The 23,146-nt window shown below is 39.1% G+C and overlaps 2 protein-coding genes across 2 annotated transcripts; both read left to right on the forward strand.

Moving 5' to 3' along the window:
* The first annotated feature begins 1,072 nt into the window (after positions 1-1,072).
* Positions 1,073-3,785, forward strand: LOC130191600 (hepatitis A virus cellular receptor 1-like). Its single transcript, XM_056411250.1, has 4 exons — positions 1,073-1,130; positions 1,978-2,034; positions 2,666-2,733; positions 2,853-3,785. Exons 1-4 carry the CDS (start codon positions 1,100-1,102, stop codon positions 3,783-3,785), a joined length of 1,089 nt encoding a protein of 362 aa, XP_056267225.1. The 5' UTR covers positions 1,073-1,099.
* A 139-nt stretch (positions 3,786-3,924) lies between these two features.
* On the forward strand, positions 3,925-22,165 carry LOC130191611 (adhesion G-protein coupled receptor G2; the record flags this gene model as incomplete). The annotated part of the gene is made up of 17 exons (XM_056411261.1): positions 3,925-3,950; positions 4,489-4,516; positions 4,598-4,635; positions 4,712-4,842; positions 4,928-5,006; positions 11,183-11,461; positions 12,671-12,827; positions 13,508-13,672; positions 15,004-15,129; positions 15,698-15,743; positions 15,832-15,935; positions 16,357-16,481; positions 17,277-17,648; positions 18,225-18,508; positions 20,077-20,178; positions 20,284-20,403; positions 21,346-22,165. Coding segments are annotated over 17 exons (2,286 nt in total), but the record flags the coding sequence as incomplete, so codon positions are not given.
* Between the last annotated feature and the right edge of the window lie 981 nt (positions 22,166-23,146).

Raw genomic sequence — 23,146 nt, forward strand, 5'->3', positions numbered from 1 at the left:
CCTGCTACATGCATTCACTCATGTCGTCTCTCAGGAGTACACACACACACACAGCTGTCACTACATTTGATTATATACGTTACATTCTTTCACATGTTGTTTAGCTGTTAATAATAAAAGCAGGTACCAGAATTAGAAATGAAATGAACATTTTTAAATTCACTCGCAGTACACACACACACACACGCACACCTTAGTTTGACGGTTGTGTGTGTCACTATCTGATAATATTACATATATTACAATCTTTTCAGCAGATACCAGAGTTTAAAGTTAGAAAGGAAATTACCTTTTTAATTCACTCATGTAATCTCACAGTACACACTGCTAAACACACACACACACACACATATATAACGTTGACTTGTTTGGGTCACTACATCTGATAATATTACATATATTACAATCTTTTCAGCAGGTACCAGAGTTTAAAGTGAGAAAGGAAGTGAACTTGTCTTTAACTCACTCACGTAATCTCGCAGTACACACACACACACACACAGACACACACACACACACACACCTTACTTTGACTTGTGTGTGTCACTACATCTGATAATAATACATATAGTACATTCTTTTCGGCAGGTACGAGAGTTTAAAGTGAGAAGTGAACTTTTCTTTAATGTAAACACCCGTGAGAAGCTGCGGTCTGAGCAAACATCCCGTGTGTGTCTAAAAGAGTCCAACACTTCTCTCTTCATGCACTTCCCCGCTGCGATAAAGGTAATGTGTTCCTCCTGATTATAGCCGACGGAGGCTCTGAACAGGAATGTGTTCGATGTTTGATTTGGCATTATTATCCATTTATTTAGAGAGTTGTAATTGACTTAATAATCAGAAGCAAGAAGAACAGAAGAAAGCCTTGACAACATAATTACAGGATAAGCCTACACGGCGTTCATTCACATAAGCGTGGTGGGAAGTTTTGTTGTATGCCTCACTCTTTCACCCTTTTGAACTTCCACGGTTGGTATCGAGAGAGTAGCGATTATCGTTTTCAGTTCATGTCAACATTTTTAATTATTGTTTTTGTTTTATTACAGAGCGAAGGCGCGGTCTCCGTGTCAGACATCTCCACTGGCTGCAGACACTTGTGATGCTCCTCCTGTTGGCAGATATGACATCAGGTATGACGTCATCAGCAGTTGTTGCAGACAATGGAGCTCTCATCTGGACTGACAACTCTGCGCCTCTATTATTAAACATGACAGGCGTGTGCATATAATAATAATAATTTACACTGGAACCCGTTCCGGTCTGATTCCTCATCACGCACAACTTCAACATGTATTAACTTCTTTATGGAGGACATTCTAGTATAACTGCAAAATATACCTGAACTTTTTTTTCCAAAAAATATGCGATATAATAAAAAATAAAAAAATTGATGTATTTTATATTTTCTCTTTATTCTTTACCTATCAAATATGAATGAATAGTCTCAGTGTTTAACATCTCCAGCAAACCTATACACGTATACGTCAACCCCATTAGATGTTGTAGCTTGAAAGAAGAGTCCTGAATACAGCGGTTTCTCACTTCCGGTTTTCAAAATAAAAGCTTCTTCCGCATGTAAATAGCTGCTTCGCGATCTCTTAAATGAAACCTAGGTCCCAAAATCAATTAATTTGATTCATACCTGAGTCATCCTATAGTTAGGATAACCCTAACACATCTTCCAATCAGTATTACAGTTAGAAGAAGAATACTCATACAATAATCATATACAGTGACCTTCTATGTTTTCCTAATAAATTCCTCAAAATATTCTTCATAATATCCCTAATTCATTATCATATCTTTCTTATGTATTCATTTAAAACATAGACTTACTTATTTATAGTGCAAGTATATATAACAAAACATTACTATACTGATGTGAGTGTCTCCCTTATAGCTGTGCATACAATAATTACCATAAACTGAAGTTGTATTCATTTTAATTTCATCTTTGTCTTTATTTCCCACCAACAGCACATGCGTCCAGTGATGACATTCCTGCTACTCTTTCCCCAGATAGCGAGACGTCAGGTAAACAAAAGCTCATCATTTTACACTCTGTCAGCAGAATAGTGATGATTTAAACATGATTGTATATTGCTGATGCATACTTTAAAACATGTAAAGTAACTAAGCATAGCTGGTGAATGAATGTAGAACAGTGAAATAATATCTGCGTGAGAAAAAGTGGAGCAGGAGTATAAAATAACCAAAAATGTAGGTTTTTAGAGTACAAATGTAACTTAAATGTAACTTGTAAGAAAAGTATGTGAGTAAAGGTACTTCCTCCCAATCAGTCAGATCAGCCTCCGACAAACTCACTGACACTCGCTCCTGGTCGCGGACTGTTTGAAAACGTGGAACAGTATCATGTTTAAACATTTATAAACAGTACTGACGTGCTCGTATGTAACCGTCTGTATTTCTGGCCATTTTCAACGTGTATACATCTCTGTAAAAGTGCATTGTAACTGGTAAAAGTTTGAAAAATAAATGTGAAATAATTATCCCAACATGTGAAAACAGCTGTAAAATAAATGTTGAGATGTGCAAAATATAATCTGGATTAACTCAAGACATTTATTAAGATATCTGCCTCACTGCTGCATGCTCCGTTTAAATAGTCTCCTCAACTAAGTTGTGTCTTTCCTTCTTACGACAGTGTACTACTTTATTGATCTCGTTGTGACTGCCAATGAACCGAAGAACGAATCACAAATCAGTGACTGGGTATGTAGGGAAACAATAGAAACAATGGAAACAATGGAAACAATATAAACAATGGAAACAATGGTTATATAATGTATATATGTGGTTAAATAAAATGGTTATTCTGTTGATTTTCTCAGCTCAGCGACGTGTTCACTAGCAAGCTGCAGAGCTGCGTGTCTCTAAGAGCCACAACTACGTCTCCACAGACGACATACGAGACCACGCTCATGACGACAGTCACAACAACAATGCAAAGCTTCAACACCACTACACCTGCAGCAACTACAACGTTACCGAGCGCCAACACGACTACACCTGCAGCAACTACAACGTTACCGAGCACCATCACGACTACACCTGCAGCAACTACAACATTACCGAGCACCATCACGACTACACCTGCAGCAACTACAACGTTACCGAGCGCCATCACGACTACACCTGCAGCAACTACAACGTTACCGAGCGCCATCACGACTACACCTGCAGCAACTACAACGTTACCGAGCGCCACCACGACTACACCTGCAACAACAGCAACGTTACCGAGCGCCACCACGACTACACCTGCAGCAACTATGTTACAGAGCGCCACCACGACTACACCTGCAGCAACTACAACGTTACAGGCGCCATCACGACTACACCTGCAGCAACTACAACGTTACTGGCGCCATCACGACTACACCTGCAGCAACTACAACGTTACAGGCGCCATCACGACTACACCTGCAGCAACTACAACGTTACAGGCGCCATCACGACTACACCTGCAGCAACTACAACGTTACTGGCGCCATCACGACTACACCTGCAGCAACAACGTTGCGGCGCCACCACGACTACACCTGCAGCAACAACGTTACAGGCGCCATCACGACTACACCTGCAGCAACAACGTTACCGGCGCCATCACGACTACACCTGCAGCAACAACGTTACGGCGCCATCACGACTACACCTGCAACAACAGCAACTGCAACTACACCTGCAAGAATCCAACCATCCAAAGAAATCAAAGCAACAACAGCTGTAACTACACCTGCAACAACAGCTGCAACAACGGTTAAGCAACAGCGCAACAACAGTGTTACCAACAATCACCACACCTACACCTGCAACAACAACACCAACTACTAGGATTGTCAGGACAAGACCTCAACAGGGCAATAATGGTAATAATAATAATAATGGCCGCCTCCGTGGGATATTCGTAACCATGGGACCCAAGTCAGGTATGGGAACTATTTCTTAAATGAATGAAAGGGTCCGAACATGTTGACAGTATAGACAGTCACGGTATCTCAAAAATATTTGTTGACATTTTATTGATTTAGTACACAAATTATAATGTTTCTACACTGTGAATAGGAGTGTTTTGTTTATAGACCTCCAAAATAACTTTAATTTAACATTAATTATTTGTAAGGGCGGTTCCTTTGTCTCAGGGTACATTGAACCTCACAATGCTTGTTTTAATAAATCCATTTCAATGTTTATCTTTGATGTGATCAAATGTAGACTAGCAGGAGCAAAGAAGATATTTGTCAATATGTATAGTTTCTACATGTGCTAACGTTAGCCACAATAAGCTACCGTTCATACCAGACCAACTACATCTGTAGAACCTCTGGGTGTATTAGATCCAAGAAAATGTTGTTGTTTTTTGGTTATGAATTAAATGTATTTATTTATAAGAGGAAAACTGCGATTTCTCTTCTTTCAAAACTTTTTTTGACACTTCAATCTTATCTCAATTTGTTTTCTTTCCAGAACAAACCAAATCTTTGGCCTATTTAAAGTAAGTCAGTAAGATATATCTGGGGGGTTACATACAGTGTGTGAATACAACTTGATTCTCACGTTTATTTATATTTTACAGGGAATTAACGTTACATGCATCAAGAAGACGGCAATAAGGTGAATGAAATAAAACAGTTTTTTAAATGGCCAAGTGTTAAGCATCTCTCCGCTGACACTCGCCCTCTTGCCTCAGAGAAACCCGCTGCCTGGTGACGCTGCAGCTGCACCAGAGGATCTCCTCCTGCTGCATCCTTCGGAGGCTCTGTGCAGCCAGCAGAGAGTCCTCTGACATCCGCACGGTGGGGAAACCAGCAGATGCAAATAGTGAGTGTCGCACGCTCTGAAATACATAATCACTGAGCTTATTAAGTGTGCATAAGGAAATCAAACCCTCTGTGTCATTGAACAGTCACACTGGAAAATGAGTGTGACAGCGCCATACAAGAGCTGAACGGCTGCACGTTTACTGGAGGACCTGAAGCATCATGGTGAGATGGGATTTACAATGTTAGCGTTTTCCCTATTTATGTATGTATTTATATTAGGGCTGTCAATCGATTAAAAAAAATTAACTAATTAATCGCACATTGTGAAATTGCGATTAATTACAAACTTTTAATCGTGATTAATCGCGATTAATCGCAATTGAAAGTGTGTTCCTTCTTTTTAAAGCAAAGACAAAACTGCTTCTCTGACTGACAGGCTGCTATAGAGCCTCACATGTGTGGTGGGAGGTCCTTGTGATTTACTGAGTGATCATTGGTTGTTTTTAGCAAAATGTTGACAGACAAACGGATTGACCAATCACGTTGAAGGTTTCATGTGACGAGTTCTTTCGCGCGCGTCACCCGACACATCGCCTCCGTTCCTCTGTGTATCAGAGGGAGACGGAAGGAAGGAGGAGCAGGAGGAAACCGACTGATTCATCCACGAGTTAAACTGATTTCTGCTCCTTATTTTGTGGAGAAATAATTGTTTTAAAAGCGAAACAGTGTCAAACCGTACTGCCGGTTTGACACTCAGAAGTGTAACAACTTCAACGAACACGGAAGCAAGTCGAAGTGTCCTTGAGCAAGGCACTGAACCCCAGTTGCTTCCGGGCGCATCACTGCAGCCCACTGCTCCTTAATAACTAAGGATGGGTTAAATGCAGAGAACTAATTTCCCCTTGTGGATTAATAAAGTATATTCAACAAAAAAAAATTTTTTTAGTGTGTTAAGGCGGCCAAATTAATCGCATAGATTAACGCGTTAACGCTGACAGCCCTAATTTATATATATATATATATATGTTTATATATATATTTATATATGTATGTATATATATATGTATATAAATTAGTGCTGTGAAAAATAACGCGTTAACTCAGTTAATTAAATTACAGGATTAACTAGTTTTTTTTTAACGCATTGAACGCATGCGCAGAATGAGCTTCCAATCCGTCTGTTGTTGGTCGTCTCGAACCAGCAGCATGTCATTCTGTCTCTACGTGTCACGTTAACACGACTCCGATCCCTGTCTGCCGGATGCGGCGTGTGCGCACATCGGGACGAAAAAAAGTCACTTGCACCAATGTTTTAATGCAGGGGTGCTCAACAGTGGCGGTTCGTCCATAGGGGGCGCTAGGGCGCCGCCCCTCTTAAAATTTGGAGATGAAAAAAAAAGAAGAAGAAGAAAAAGAAAAAAAACATTATATGCCAAATCATTTAAATAGTAAATATACCGTGTTGACGCTAAATGTGTGTGGAGACCGTAAGCCCTGTCAACAACCACTTAAGTTAATGTGAAAAATATAATATATCGCCATTATCACGGAGAGAGCCCCTCCCTTTTTCGGGCGCTGGTCTAACGTGTGTGCGGCATTGATACAACATTTCAGTCGTTTTGGCAAAGACCGGCTTCACATTGGCGGATGAAACCGGGAATCTTAGGCGCACAAATGTGCGCAGCGATTGATTATTCGGCAGATCAGAGACCCGTATGTTCCCTCAGCCCATAGAGCAGTGTTGCCAGGTCCGCGGTTTTCCTGCGAATCGGGCCACTTTTGAAGTGTTGTGGTTGAATTTTTGTCCTTGGTTCGGGTAGACCTATTTTGCATGCAAATTACATGAATATCTTTAAATAAAATCCATATTTTAAATGAAATAATTTATTCATACCCAAATCCTACCAAACTGACTCCAGATCAGCACGTACACATTTTATTTATGATAATATACTGTATCTAATTACACAAGGCCATTTTAGGACATAGGAAATAACTGTTTAGGAAAACTGCTTTTAATGCTGGCAAACTAAACATATGTTGTTACTTTGTAGATATTACAATATATTTGGCAATGATAGCAATGCTGTTGGACTTTAAAAGCAGTGTATATGGTTTGTACGGGCATATTTTGAGTTCTGATATTGGGCTGGTTTTTGGGCTGGTTTTGATTGGCCATTGGGCTGGTTTTGTCACACAGACCTGGCAACCCTGCTCACAATGGTTTTATATTGCTGAGGGTGAGTTGAGTGAAAAACGATGTTGCACTATTTTGGCTATATTCTTTTATAAAATTAACCGTTTATGTTACATACAGTAATGGTCATAAATACGATCACGCGTCCAGCTGTCGTGTCATTTAGACCGTCAACATATACGTTTGGTGGCGGTCTCATTGAGCCACTTTGGCACCGTTTGTTTAGCTACATCCGTCGCCCGACGTATATTTTCCTTGTGTAAATTGTGTTTTGCGTGTCTAGGAAGTGGAAGTGCAGAGACAGATCAGAAGGCAAATGTGTGTGTTCTGTTGTCTTCTGCAGGTATGTGTTTCCCTTTTGTTCAGTTAGAATTTTCTCTGTTTCTGCTGAAATGACTCTAGCTCATGTAGTTATTTATTTTGTCCATCAGGGGTCTCTGTTTTCCCCTTGTATGTTACATGTCATGGTTTTTGATGAGAATTGTTATTATTTAGATTTAATGTGGTCCTGTCTTCCATGGACAATGGTTTTATTTTGCTGAGGAAGTGGAAGTGCAGAGACAGATCAGAAGGCAAATGTGTGTGTTCTGTTGTCTTCTGCAGAATAAATAAGTGCTGGGAAAATCCACCATCTGAGCCGACTTCTTCCATGTTCCACATCTGTAACATCTGCTCTGAACCTCTTTCATGTGAGGGTGAAACTCTTTTATTTTGCAAACCTCTAAAACCCAACCCAATGTTTCTTAAAGAATTCTGCTCTGAACCTCTCATGCCCAAAGTTACAGTGTGTTGATAGTTGTTATTGGACAGTGTTGATGAGCACGCTGTGTTCTTGAAATAAAGCTTTGGTTTTTACAATATTCTACTCAAAACCTCTTTTCTTCTCATTGTTGAGTGCTATTTAAACCGCGTCGCCCAACTGCGCCCCCCCAAAAAAAAATTTCACCAGCCGCCACTGGTGCTCAATATGTCGATCGCGGTTGCCGCAGAGTTCAGATGACGGTCTTCGCGCATGAAAAGTCACTAGCACCCCCCTAACTGTTACTCATAAAATGTAGTCAAACAAAAACGGAGCAAATCACCGTGTTCATGGCCCAGGCAAAGACAGCGCGGTCTCCTGGCTTCAACACGTTACTGTCAGGGAAGACACAGCGCACCAAAAAAAAAAAATTTGTACAACTTTTTACCTTTTCTGATTCCGCTAGCTCTTTGCTAACTTCCGCTAGTACTTCCGCTAATACCTCCGCTAATACATCTACTTAGAAAGTGTATTCTGTACGTTTTCTCCGTCGAAATGTTGCAAGACCCGACTTGCTGCATTGATCGCGACTTTAGACATTGTGTGTTAGGGCTCCTCTTGTGAAAAATTATTACAAAATAAAAGAAAATGTATATGTTCTTTGCAAAGATGAGGATATGTTGAATGCTGGGATACCAAACATGCCCATGCTTATTGACGTGGTCTGCGTGAGCGAGCCGTTTAAAGGGAAGGGGCGGGGCTTAAGGACGCCGGCATCCTCAGTGGAGTGGAAGAGGTTAACCCTCCTGTTACCTTTACATTTACGAACATATTTTACCCTCGGGGTCAATTTGACCCCAGCAATTAAAACCTCCAGAAAATTATTAGAATTAATATTGCTTCCCAAGTTTAAGTGTGAGGTACTTTATGTTTGTTTGTTGACTACCTAAATAGCCCTTTAAATATATAAAAAAGTTGATATTTCTTATAAGTTTGACACAGTGAAAACAGCCTGGGGTCAAATTGACCCCAAAGAACACCGACATTAAACATTGAATGGGGTCAAATTGACCCGAAAGGTAACAGGAGGGTTAAACATTCTGTTTAGGATGAAGATGTATTAATGTTCCATATGGAAGAAAACTGCTAAATAACTGCTGAGTTGCAGCACCATTGTATAGAAGAATGTATAAATGTATATATCCGTCTTTTGTCATAAATCTCTATGTTCTCACAAAATATACCGAGAATATCGGTAATATGTGATTAATCATGATTAATCCACAGAAACCTGTGATTAACCCGATTAAAAATTGTAATCGTTTCACAGCCCTAATATAAATGTGTATATATATGTGTATGTACATATATATACAGGACTGTCTCAGAAAATTAGAATATTGTGATAAAGTTCTTTATTTTCTGTAATGCAATTAAAAAAACAAAAATGTCATGCATTCTGGATTCATTACAAATCAACTGAAATATTGCAAGCCTTTTATTCTTTTAATATTTAATACTTTTTTAATTGCATTACAGAAAATAAAGAACTTTATCACAATATTCTAATTTTCTGAGACAGTCCTGTATATATATATGTGTATATATGTGTATATATGTGAACATATATATACAGTATATATGTGTGTATGTGTGTATATATGTGTCTGTATATATATGTGTGTATATATGTGTATGTATATATATATATGTATGTGTGTGTATATGTATATATATATGTGTGTATATGTATATATATATATATGTGTGTATGTATTATATAAATATATATATATAAATATATATATATATACTGTATATATATTAACGGTTAAAAGTTTTAGAACACCCCCATTTTTCCAGTTTTTATTTGAATATAAGCAGTTCAAGTGAATAAACCTGAAATGGTATAAAGGTCAGCGGCAAATTGCTAGAGGTTAAACAAAAGTTTAACCTCTAGCAATTTGTAATCAAAACACACAGATTCACAAATGCAAACACACAGATTCACAAATGCAAACACACAGATTCACAAATGCAAACACAAAGATTCACAAATGCAAACACAAAGATTCACAAATGCAAACACACAGATTCACAAAAGCAAACACAAAGATTCAGAAATGCAAACACAAAGATTCACAAATGCAAACACAAAGATTCACAAATGCAAACACACAGATTCACCAATGCAATCACAAAGATTCACAAATGCAAACACAAAGATTCACAAATGCAAACACACAGATTCACAAAAGCAAACACAAAGATTCACAAATGCAAACACAAAGATTCACAAATGCAAATACACAGATTCACAAAAGAAAACACAGATTCACAAATGCGCACCGAACAACTCATGCGATTGGTTTGAAATGAGGGCGACATCTGATTGGCTACAGGTACGTCTATGTTGGTAAAAAAAAACCGCATTTGCGAATCGAGCCCCGGCAGGGGAGTCTCAAAAAACACAAATGCATGTGTAGCGACCCACAATCTTTGAATCTTTGTGTGCGCTTTTGTGAGTCTCTCCATGTGCATTTGTGAATCTTTGTTTGTATTTGTGAGTCTCTGTGTGCGTGTTGTGAATCTTTGTTTATTTGTGAGTCTCTGTGCATATTTGTGAATCTTTGTTTGTATTTGTGAGTCTCTATGTCGTGTTGTGAATCTTTGTTTGTATTTGTGAGTCTCTTCCTCGTATGTATGAATCTTTGTTTGTATTTGTGAGTCTCTTCCTGCGTATTTGTGAATCTTTGTTTGTATTTGTGAGTCTATTCCTGCGTATTTGTGAATCTTTGTTTGTATTTGTGAGTCTCTTCCTGTGTATTTGTGGATCTTTGTTTGTATTTGTGAGTCTCTGTGTGCATATTTGTGAATCTTTGTTTGTATTTGTGAGTCTCTTCCTGCGTATGTGTGAATCTTTGTTTGTATTTGTGAGTCTCTTCCTGTGTATTTGTGAATCTTTATTTGTATTTGTGAGTCTCTGTGTGCGTATTTGTGAATCTTTGTTTGTATTTGTGAGTCTCTTCCTGTGTATTTGTGAATCTTTGTTTGTATTTGTGAGTCTCTTCCTGCGTATTTGTGAATCTTTGTTTGTATTTGTGAGTCTCTTCCTGCGTATGTGTAAATCTTTGTTTGTATTTGTGAGTCTCTGTGTGCATGTGTGAATCTTTGTTTGTATTTGTGAGTCTCTGTGTGCATGTGTGAATCTTTGTTTGTATTTGTGAGTCTCTGTGTGCATGTGTGAATCTTTGTTTGTATTTGTGAGTCTCTGTGTGCATGTGTGAATCTTTGTTTGTATTTGTGAGTCTCTTCCTGCGTATGTGTAAATCTGTGTTTGTATTTGTGAGTCTCTCTGTGTGCATCTGCACTTATTTATCCTGATCTGACCCCATATTAACTTAACACAATATTTCCAGAGCCCATTTGTATTGTAGTTGATCAAACACATGTATTTCCCAGTCCAAGTGGAACACCCGTGGTCGTGCAGCTGGGGGAGCAGTGTGTCGTCGACCCGCGACCAGACAACGCCACGTCTGCCGAGAGCCAAGCCAACGCGCTGCTGGCGCTGACGGCGGACGTGTCCCAGCTGAACTCCAGCCAGGTGGCCCAGCTGGTGTCTCAGCTGGAGGGCCTCCTGTCGGGCCCCAGCGTCAGCATGGGGCTGGGCAACACCTCCGTGCACATCGTCAGCAATCTGCTGGGCGCCTCCGCCGAGGTGCTGTCTGACTCCTCCGACAGGTGACACACGACACGCCTCACTTACTTGAGCATCATGTATTGCAGGGGTGTCAAACTCACGTTCACCGTGGGCCACATCAGCAACATGGCCGCCCTCTTAAAGGGCCGGAAACACATAAACTCCTCGAACATATTGTTATATAACTCTTTTTGCATTTGATTATTGTTTATTTGAGTGTAGAAATATTGTACGTAAGAAAATGTCTCTAATATTACAACATGAATCCATTTCATTTGAACCCTTCAAAATAAAAGCAAGAAAACATGTTCTTCAATTTCTTTAAGAAAAGGGGATCACGTGTCTTTCAAGCCGTCAGGGGCCACATAAAATGATGCGGCGGGCCGAATTCATCCCGCGGGCCTTTTGTTTGACACCTGTGATGTATTGTGTGTTTCTATACTTTAAAATCAGAGTCAGGAACATTTATTTGCTAAATGTGTTAGACACACGAAGAATTTGACTTGGCGGCCGGTGTGTACATTAGACAGACAAACAAAACATCAACAATTAACAGTCAACATAGTGCAAGAATTTAAACATTACATTTATAATGGTATAAAATAAAAGTGCACTAATGGATAACGGTGCTGTAGACAAGGTGCTATAAGTGTGTGTTGAAGTGACATGTGGAATTAAGTTGAAACAAGCTGATACTTAGAGTGAGACTATTGGACTGTTACAGAGTTAATAGTAATTACATTTCCTGTACTGTTTAATGCTTAAATGTTGTTGTTTTTTCATGTATTTTGTTGATTGATGTGACACATGTAATTACCACGACGACAAACCTTCAATAGCCTGTTTTGAAGATAATTATTCCGCTTTTTTTTCCACCGAGGCCTCGTTACTTATTTATTTAAATGTATTTAACCAGGAAAAGCCTAATTGAGATTTAAAATCTCCTTTAAAGAGACGAACAGTAGCACATTAAACAAAGATACAACATAAAACAGTGACAGACGATCGAAAAATATAAAAACATTTTTTTAGATCACAAAATGATTAAAATCAAAACTAAGACTCAAGTCATCACATCCCAGTTCAGATGCACACACCTCAGTCAAAAAAAACATCTACAACTAGATAAAGCTTCCTCCAACACTTTCAATCTATTTAAAAAATATATATAGTCCACAAGTCAGGGGTTGGGGAACCTCCAGTGTAAATTAATTATCTATATTCTAATGTTTAGTGTTTTTCTACATCAGTATTATAGGGATTGTTGACACGGTGGGCTTGAAGCTGGTCCTCGGGGGAGAGGCCGAGACCCTCCTGTCCCCGTCTGTGGCTCTGTCTGTGAAACCAGCAGATGGCACCAACTTTCAGGAAACCATCTTCTCCATCTCAGACCCCAGTAATGTGCAGGTATGGATTATATAGTTTATTATATATCTATAAAGTGTTGTTTACTCTTCTTTTTGGGGGGGGATTGAAAGTAGGCATCAATTAGACATTTACAGAAAATGTACATTGCATGTGCAGATTTTTAGATGATGCTCATTTTAGTTATACACATATTTAGAACAAGAAGTGTAAAACATAGGATAGACAACAAAAAAGAGACGGAATGAAACAAAAAGAAAACGATGTATAAATAGGGAGTGATCTATTCTCTAGTGTACATTCATTAATTTATGAAAATAAAATCAGCTCTATGAGGTGTAACTCATTTTTTCCAACATGCCAAAAACTGTTCCAGTTTGTAGTCGACAGATTATCTCCTCCATGTTGTAAACATCCATCACGTACTCAGAGGAGGACTTTCTTGTGATAACCATTTCCTGGTGAGAGTCTGTTTGCCACCAGAAGTACATTTATTACATATTTGTTTTCGGTAAATATCCCAGATACATGTTCTTACTTTTCAAAGGCATTTCCCCCTCAACAGTGTTTTGTAGGTTGGTGTGTCTCCCTCTCCAATAGTCCGTGACAACGGGGTGTTGTTTACATGGCCGCTCGGGATCAGGATAGTGGATATATAACCGAGAAAATACCAAAAATATGAATAGACTTGTGTCTTCTTCCTTTTCCCATGTGTGGTCCAGGTGCGTGGGGATCCCAGGCGGGGGCGGAGCCTGAGAGCAGACTCCACCGCCCCCCAGGGCTCCATCAGGCTGCCTCCATCTCTCACCCAGGACCTGACTGGAGAGCAGCAGCAACTGGCCACCAGAGTCCAGTTCAACTTCTACCAGGAGAGCACCGTGTACCAGGTCCTCACAGTTATTATTAATAATAATATTTTTATTTATGTATTATTTTATTTTATTATTTTATTTTATTTAAAAGGGACCATGTACAGTTAAAACATAAATGTCACCATGTGATGCTCTGTACCAGATTGTAGCTACACAGCTAATTTGCATCAGTAGTCCCTGGACAGACCATAATAAACATAAAACAATAACAAACGTAAAACAATAACAAACAGAAAACAATAACAAACAGAAAACAGTAACAAACAGGACAGGAAGAGACACACTTCAACAGTATATGTTGTAAGAAGAACACACAACACACACAATGCTAAGCTACAGTACAGCACATTAAAAGTAAGTAATACATACTAATAAAAGTAAGTTTAAAAAACCCATTAAAAGTAAGTAATAGTAACACACAAGCAATATATGCAGAAAGTGAGAGAGACTGGGATTTTAAATACTATACAATAGAAATGTGTTACATTTATTGTCTGTTAACTAAATCCCTGATTTAATGTTCTGAGGGAAACTGCAGGACCACATTTTAAACTAGAATGGGCACTCGGTAGAGCGCATACCTTCGCATTTCACAAGATTGGGCATTGAATTATGAACATTTTGGCATTAGTTGCATGCCAATTGGACAAAAATGTATCGTGCTATGGTAAAAAAAGAGTTTGACCTTTCCATGACCTTGACCTTGACCTTTGACCCGATTGATCCCAAAATCTAATCAAATGGTCCCCGGATAATAACCAATCATCCCACCAAATTTCATGCGATTCAAGAACATTTTGACCTGTTCATGACCTTTGACCTTGACCTTTGACCCGATCGATCCCAAAATCTAATCAACTGGTCCCCGGATAATAAACAATCATCCCACCAAATTTCATGCGATTCGGTTCAATACTTTTGAGTTCTGCGAAAGATTTTGACCTGTTCATGACCTTTGACCTTGACCTTTGACCCGATCGATCCCAAAATCTAATCAACTGGTCCCCGGATAATAAACAATCATCCCACCAAATTTCATGCGATTCGGTTCAATACTTTTTGAGTTCTACGAAAGATTTTGACCTGTTCATGACCTTTGACCCGATCGATCCCAAAATCTCATCAACTGGTCCCCGGCTAATAAACAATCATCCCACCAAATTTCATGCGATTCGGTTCAATACTTTTTGAGTTTTGCGAATAACACGCATACAAATAAATAAATAAATAAATAAATACACGGCGATCAAAACATAACCTTCCGGCATTTTCAATGCGAAGGTAATCACACGTTATTATAACACTTATAATACATTTTTTGTGTTGTCTCTAAAATGGCCATGCAGGACAGGTCTCTGAAGGGGGAAAGAAAACTCAACAGTGGGATCCTCGGAGCGAGTGTGTCCAACCTGTCACTCACGGAACTGCAGGACGACGTCATAATTCACCTGAGGAACTCGGAGCCCGTTCCAGTGAGTTCATTTATTAAAATACACCAAAATACATGCCTTTAATTTTGCTTTCAGGCAGCTGCCCTCACAGTGTTGTACTGTTGCACGTACGATTCATTTCACTATGTTGTCAGAACATTGCATCTTTGACCTTTGACCCTCTCGCTCATATACCTGCAACTCAGAGAGGATTGTGGGTCATAAGAACCAGAAAAGCGTGCGAGCTTGCCGAGTACAACATGCGACAGGATGCAGGAGGACATCCTGGTATTTGTTGGCATGCTGCATTTGACACTATATATTGGATCATACTACATCTTTTTTCCCTGGTGTATACTGTGCTAAATGTGTGGTAGTATGAGTGTTAAAATGCAAATGTAATATTAACGCACAACTTAAAACCTGTTGTCAAACATCCTTCCTACCTAAAAATGCAGGAAACAAAAAATATAAACTGGATATTTCTAAATACAGCTGGAGTAAAAACATGCTGCAAGAGTAGTTACAAAATAGTTAGAAAAATAAGTCACAATGTACATTAAAGATTGTAAACTGATGTAATCTCTTGTGTCTTTTCCCCAAACTACAGGCTAATTTTGTGGCTATATGTGTTTACTGGGACTTTACATTAAATGGTAAGTTGTTCAACTTTGTCTATCAGAATTAAGAATGAATGTAAAACAAAAGTGAAAATATGGTTCGTCCGTGTTTTCTTTCCGGCAGACCACACAGGCGGCTGGAATCCGAGAGGCTGTTCTGTCCGAAACAGCACAGACACTGAGACGGTCTGCGGCTGCAACCATTTAACCAGCTTCGCCATACTGCTGGTGAGAAAATTATACAGACACTATATTTATACATATATATATATATTTTTTTAATGTTACTGCATTTTATATACAGTATATATAATGCAATGTGTATATATATATATATTTATATATATAATTCAACTTATATATATATATATAAGTTGCAGTAACATTAAAAAAACATTTATTTTGTACGTTACTGCAACTTGTATGTATATATATAAATGTTACTGAAACTTATATATATATGTATGTAATATATATATGTAATATATATATATAATATAGATATGTAATATTTATTATATATATATTAATTATATACGTTATATACAGTATATGTAATATAAATTATATTCAGTATATATACTTTTTAAAAAATTGTTTGGTAAACATTTTCCCACAACTTGCCTTCATTAATTCTTTTTCCTCCCAGGACCTGGGCAGAGACAATGTGATCAGTCGTGTGCAGGCCACCATCCTCACCTTCATCACATACATCGGCTGTGGAATCTCCGCCATCTTCCTGTCCATCACCATCCTCACCTACTTGGCCTTTGGGTGAGTATTGAGATAAGGCAAAAGATAAATGACAACTCATCCAACATTTTTAAATGAACTATAGCATTTTGATCCTTTAGTTACAAAAAAATCATAATTGACAGCCATACACGCGTGATGAAGGGAGCTGGTCTCGGCTCTGTTGGTATTAAAGACAGTTCTGTATCCAAAACTGTACATTAGCACCTTTCTTGTTGTACATATTACCACCACCTTCTGTAGAGTGATTTCTTTGATATTTTCTTTTTTCTTTCTTTCCTATTTTCGTATTATTTCTAAACCGTTGACTCTCAGAGCCCTGCTATAGATTTCAAATGTGTCTGGACTGTTGTTCTAGCGGCACAAATGTCAAATACAACCTTGAATCCTGAATCTTGAATCTTCTGTTGTGATGCAGAGTTGAACATTTTAGTTAAAGAGTCATCGTAACATTTTCAAATGTGAAAAGCTGCACACAAAACTAACTAAATATCGTTATATCGACTGTGGGTCAGTGGGCAGCAGGTCCGTCTTTCAATCAGGCGGTTGGTGGTTCAATCCCCGCCCTAGTCGATGTTGTCCTTGAGCAAGACACTTAACCTTGAATTGCTTCCTGTAGCTGCGTCTACGATGTATAAATGTAAGTGAGTAATTTATTTTCCATAGGTACATACATATGCCTTGGTGGTAACATGATTGTAAGTCGCTTTGGATAAAAGCGTCAGCTAAATGACATGTAATGAAATGCAAGATATATTTCACTTTTCACAGTGAACACATTGTTTATTGCGCTGTTTGTCTATTCGATCGCTGCAGGAAGTTGCGCAAGGACATCCCATCCAAAATCCTGATCCAGCTGTGCCTGGCCCTGCTGCTGCTGAACCTGGTCTTCCTGGTGGACGCGTGGCTGGCGCTCTACCCGGACGCAGTGGGCCTCTGCATCTCCACCGCCTGGTTCCTCCACTACTTCCTGCTGGTCACCTTCACCTGGATGGGACTGGAGGCCGTGCACATGTACCAGGCCCTGGTGAAAGTCTTCAATAGCCACATATCGCGCTACATGCTGAAGCTGTCGCTGGTGGGCTGGGGCGTCCCGATGATCGTGGTCATCATCGTCATCGCCATCGACAAGGACAACTACGGTCTCGTCTCCTACGGGGGGTTCTCCGACGGCACCAGCGATGGATTGTGAGTCTTTCTCTGTCGGACGGTTCCACTACCGTTCACAAGTTTGGGGTCACCTAGAAATGTGCTTATTTTTTAACGAAAAGCAAATTTTTTTTTTTTTCAATGAAGATAACATTAAATTAATCAGAAATACCCTCTCTACATAGTTAATGTGGTAAATGAGTATTCTCTGGTGTTTAATGAAGTCTCTACAGAGGTGTATAGAGGCCCATCTCCAGTGTTCAAATGGTACATTGTGTTATCGCCTTAGAAGACTAGCGGAGGGGTAGAAAACCCTTGAAAATCCTTTTTATGTGAGCGCAGCTGAAAACAGTTATGCTGGAGAGGAAAACTAGAAAACTGGCCTTCCTTTGAGACACAAGTTTGAAAAACAAAAATAATATTCAAATAAAAATCATTATTTATAACCTTGTCAATGTCTTGACTATATTTTATATTCATTTTGCAATTAATTTGATAATTAAAAGTGTGAGTTTTAATGGAAAACACGAAATTGCCTGGGTGGGTGACCCCAAACTTTAGAACGGTAGATTAAAAAAACTAAAACTTTTAATTCCCTTCCGTCTATTTCCTCAGCTGCTGGCTGAAGAACGACATCGCGTTCTACGTGGCGGTGGTGGCGTATTTCTGCGTGATTTTCGTTTTCAACATCGCCATGTTCATCGTGGTGCTGGTGCAGCTGTGTCGGCTGAAGAGGCAGAACCCTCACAACATGCAGCACCGCACCACGCTGCAGGACGTGCGCAGCGTGGCGGGCATCATGATCCTCCTGGGCCTCACCTGGGGCTTCGCCTTCTTCGCCTGGGGCCCCCTCAACCTGCCGTTCATGTACCTCTTTGCCATCTTTAACTCCTTACAAGGTGAGTTGGCTTATTTATAGTCTTGGGTGAACTTCATATAAATCATATAAATCATCATATAAATTATGTGAGATTTTATTAACATAGAAAACAACCAAAAGATTCAGTGCTTTGATTATAAAAAGAAAATTGACATCTCACAGACCCCTAAAAAGTGAGTATAATACCACCAGTAATACCAGAAGTACCATCAGTAATACCACAAGTAATACCACAAGTAATACCAGAAGTACCATCAGTAATACCACAAGTACCATCAGTAATACCACAAGTAATATCACAAGTACCATCAGTAATACCACAAGTAATACCAGAAGTACCATCAGTAATGCCACAAGTAATACCAGAAGTACCATCAGTAATACCACAAGTAATACCACAAGTAATACCAGAAGTACCATCAGTAATGCCACAAGTAATACCAGAAGTACCATCAGTAATACCACAAGTAATACCACAAGTAATACCACTAGTACCATCAGTAATACCACAAGTAATACCACAAGTAATACCTCAAGTACCATCGGTAATACCATAAGTAATACCATACGTAATACCACAAGTAATACCACAAGTAATACCAGAAGTACCATCAGTAATACCACAAGTACCATCGGTAATACCATAAGTAATAACATACGTAATACCACAAGAACCATCAGTAATACCACAAGTACCATCAGTAATACCATAAGTAATACCAAAGTTAATACCATCAGTATTACCATGAGTTATACCACAAGTAATACCACAAGTAATGCCATCAGTAATACTACAAGTAAGACCAGAAGTACCATAAGTAATACCACGAGTAATACCACGAATAATACCACGAGTAATACCACGAGTAATACCACAAGTACCATCAGTAAAACCACGAGTAATACCACAAGTAATACCACTCGTACCATCAGTAATACCACAAGTAATACCACAAGTAATACCAGAAGTACCATCAGTAATACCACAAGTAATACCACTCGTACCATCAGTAATACCACAAGTAATACCACAAGTAATACCAGAAGTACCATCAGTAATACCACAAGTAATACCAGAAGTACCATCAGTAATACCACAAGTAATACCACAAGTAATACCAGAAGTACCATCAGTAATACCACAAGTAATACCACAAGTAATACCAGAAGTACCATCAGTAATACCACAAGTAATACCAGAAGTACCATCAGTAATACCACAAGTAATACCACAAGTACCATCGGTAATACCATAAGTAATAACATACGTAATACCACAAGAACCATCAGTAATACCACCAGTAATACCACAAGTACCATCAGTAATACCAAAGTTAATACCATCAGTATTACCATGAGTTATACCACAAGTAATACCACAAGTAATGCCATCAGTAATACTACAAGTAAGACCAGAAGTACCATCAGTAATACCACGAGTAATACCACAAGTAATACCACAAGTAATACCTCCAGTGAAGACGTAGAGACTTCCTGCTGTCAGTGGGGAGCTCTTTCCACCAATGAGGAGCCAGAACCGTTGAGTGATGATCTTACATACATAAATATTCTGTTTCCGTCTTGTAGGTTTCTTCATCTTTTTGTTCTACTGTGCGGTAAAAGAAAACGTGAGGAAGCAGTGGAGGACTTACCTTTGCTGTGGCCGCATGAGACTAGCAGAGAACTCAGGTTCCCTTTTCTTATTCCTAATTCCTAATTCCTTGTTCCTAATCAATTGCATGTCAGTGATCATGTTACGTTTCTTTTTCTTTTCATCTTGATTTCTTCCCACAGAATGGAGCCGCACCGCGACACAGAGGACCACGACGAGGTCGCCGGAGTCCAGAGTGATATCCAACAACTCGTCCTCGTCTTTCCTCGCCAGCGACTCAACGGAGCAGGTCAACGGCGTCGGTGAGTGACCTCAGATTGTGATTCATTTACTCAAACATAAGCTGTCGGTAATTCTCAGGAGCAGGGTTTATTCAACTTGCCTAACAACGTTAAAAACAGGTTTTATCTATCGTATTATAGTGGGGCAATATGGTACGACAAGCTCTCTAGAGGGGTAACATGGTACTACAAGCTCTCTAGTGGGGTAACATGGTACTACAAGCTCTCTAGTGGGGTAACATGGTACTACAAGCTCTCTAGTGGGGTAATATGGTACTACAAGCTCTCTAGTGGGGCAATATGGTACTACAAGCTCTCTAGTGGGGTAATATGGTACTACAAGCTCTCTAGTGGGGTAACATGGTACGACAAGCTCTCTAGTGGGGTAATATGGTACTACAAGCTCTCTAGTGGGGTAACATGGTACGACAAGCTCTCTAGTGGGGTAATATGGTACTACAAGCTCTCTAGAGGGGTAATATGGTACTACAAGCTCTCTAGTGGGGCAATATGGTACTACAAGCTCTCTAGTGGGTAATATGGTACTACAAGCTCTCTAGTGGGGTAACATGGTACGACAATCTCTCTAGTGGGGCAAAAAGGTACTACAAGCTCTCTAGTGGGTAATATATGGTACTACAAGCTCTCTAGTGGGGCAATATGGTACTACAAGCGCTCTTGTGGGGCAATATGGTACGACAATCTCTCTAGTGGGGCAAAAAGGTACTACAAGCTCTCTAGTGGGTAATATATGGTACTACAAGCTCTATAGTGGGGTAATATCACATTTGACTTATCACAGTAGTTAATTAAAGCAATTTGGCAATAACGAGGGCCAAGAAGTAGAAGTTAAATGTATTTTTTTAACATATGTTGTCTTTATTACTAGTTTGAATTCCCCTCCTGTTATATATACAGGTGTCTATTATGTTATAGAAATAATGATGTCGCGCTGTGTTGCAGTTAACCCAATCGATGACAGAGCGATCACAGCAGATGAAAACCAGAGTGCGGACGTGGTCCTCAACGAGATCAACAGCCAGTACAGGAACCAACGGGCGGCCTGACCCACACGGGACAGAACCGTCTGATGGGGAGACGGTGGAGGAGAAGGCCTGCGGGCTCATGTGATGGAGGAGACAACACATACAGCTGCTGTTCATTCTGTTACGGTCTCAAAAAAGAAAATACATTGCAAGTCTCCTTCATAAAAACAATCCGAGGCACACCGTGGGGTTTGTGTGAAATTAAAATGCCTTTATTATTCGTGGCCACATTTTTTTTTACTTAAAGGGGCAACGCGTTGCAACCTGTACGCAGGTCTTCATCAGCAGGAGCGTGCACACCTTTAAGAGCAGAGACATCTGGAATATCACCTCAGCAATAATATCAGAATAGCATAATAACAAAAACAGTATTTATTTGGGTGTTATTGAAGGTTAAGCTTATTTCAATTGTATGTGGGCATGAACAGAAACAATTGTGGACCAGGGTATAGTCGTAAAGTCACATTGTTTTAATCATTTACTCTTTCCCCTCTTTTCTTCACTTCCTTCCAGTTCACCATCCCTCCCTTTTTTTATCCTCTCCATGTCGTTGCGTGTCTTTCTAGCTTTGGACCAATGGGCTTGCAGCTTGCCTCAGTCTACTGATTAGTGTAACACAATAAATAGGACGCGTTAGTCATTTTACATACCATGCCATGGAGAATAAATGTATTTTAATTTACTCAAACCCCATTGTGAGCCGTGGGTTATTCTTTTTTAATCAATTGCAATTAATACCTTTTGAGACCCCAAAAGTAAATCGACCCACGTATTGTTCATATTTATTAGCTCTTATTTTGAAAAACTTGTATATGTTCATATAAAATAGTGTGTGTCCCATCCATCTGCATGTCACATGTATTCTATGACAATGTAAATCCTACATTAGTCATGGAACTTGATGTTTACGCCCTTTCCTCTGCACACGTAATTGTATTTACTTTATTTCTTTGTACAGCGATGTTATCTACGAGTCATATTTCAAGCACGTTGCAGACTATATACAGATATTTATCAATTGTCAACAAATAGACAAGCCAAAACTAATTGTCCATTTATTTGTACTTTGAGCACAATCCATTAGAGCAACATTATAAGAGCAACCACCATTTCCTATGAGGCCGATTACATGTTAGTGCTTTTTAAAATAGCCAAATGCATGAGTCCTTTGAAGTTGTATTCTAGCTTGTGGTGTTGCTCTGAAAAGGTACATTAGATTTGATACTCCTAAATTACCTGCATATTTTGTGACTTTTTATTTAACTCTACACTGACCTTCCTGATGGTGTATTTTAGCTCCACGTGATTTATTTCTCATCTGTGCACTTTTCATTTATGTATTAAAACATTTAGTTTACTGTCAATAAAACATATATTTTTGGTACAGTAGTCTCTGGCTCCAGTATGTCACCGGGTCACGTTGGTAGTAACCACTATGGCACTCTGAGCTCTCTAGAGGGGTAATATGGTACTACAAGCTCTCTAGTGGAGTAATATGGTACTACAAGCTCTCTAGTGGGGTAATATGGTACGACAAGCTCTCTAGAGGGGTAACAATGTACTACAAGCTCTCTAGAGCGGTAAGAAACTAATAAAATTGTTATGGCATTTTATTTATATAATTTCTAAAACATTGTTCGTGACATACACTGACCTTTATGGTAACCCATGTAATGAAAACAACTTCAGAAATATTATACGAGAATATGAAAATGCAA

The sequence above is a fragment of the Pseudoliparis swirei genome, chromosome 3, assembly GCF_029220125.1.
Source record: "Pseudoliparis swirei isolate HS2019 ecotype Mariana Trench chromosome 3, NWPU_hadal_v1, whole genome shotgun sequence".
NCBI lineage: Eukaryota > Metazoa > Chordata > Actinopteri > Perciformes > Liparidae > Pseudoliparis > Pseudoliparis swirei.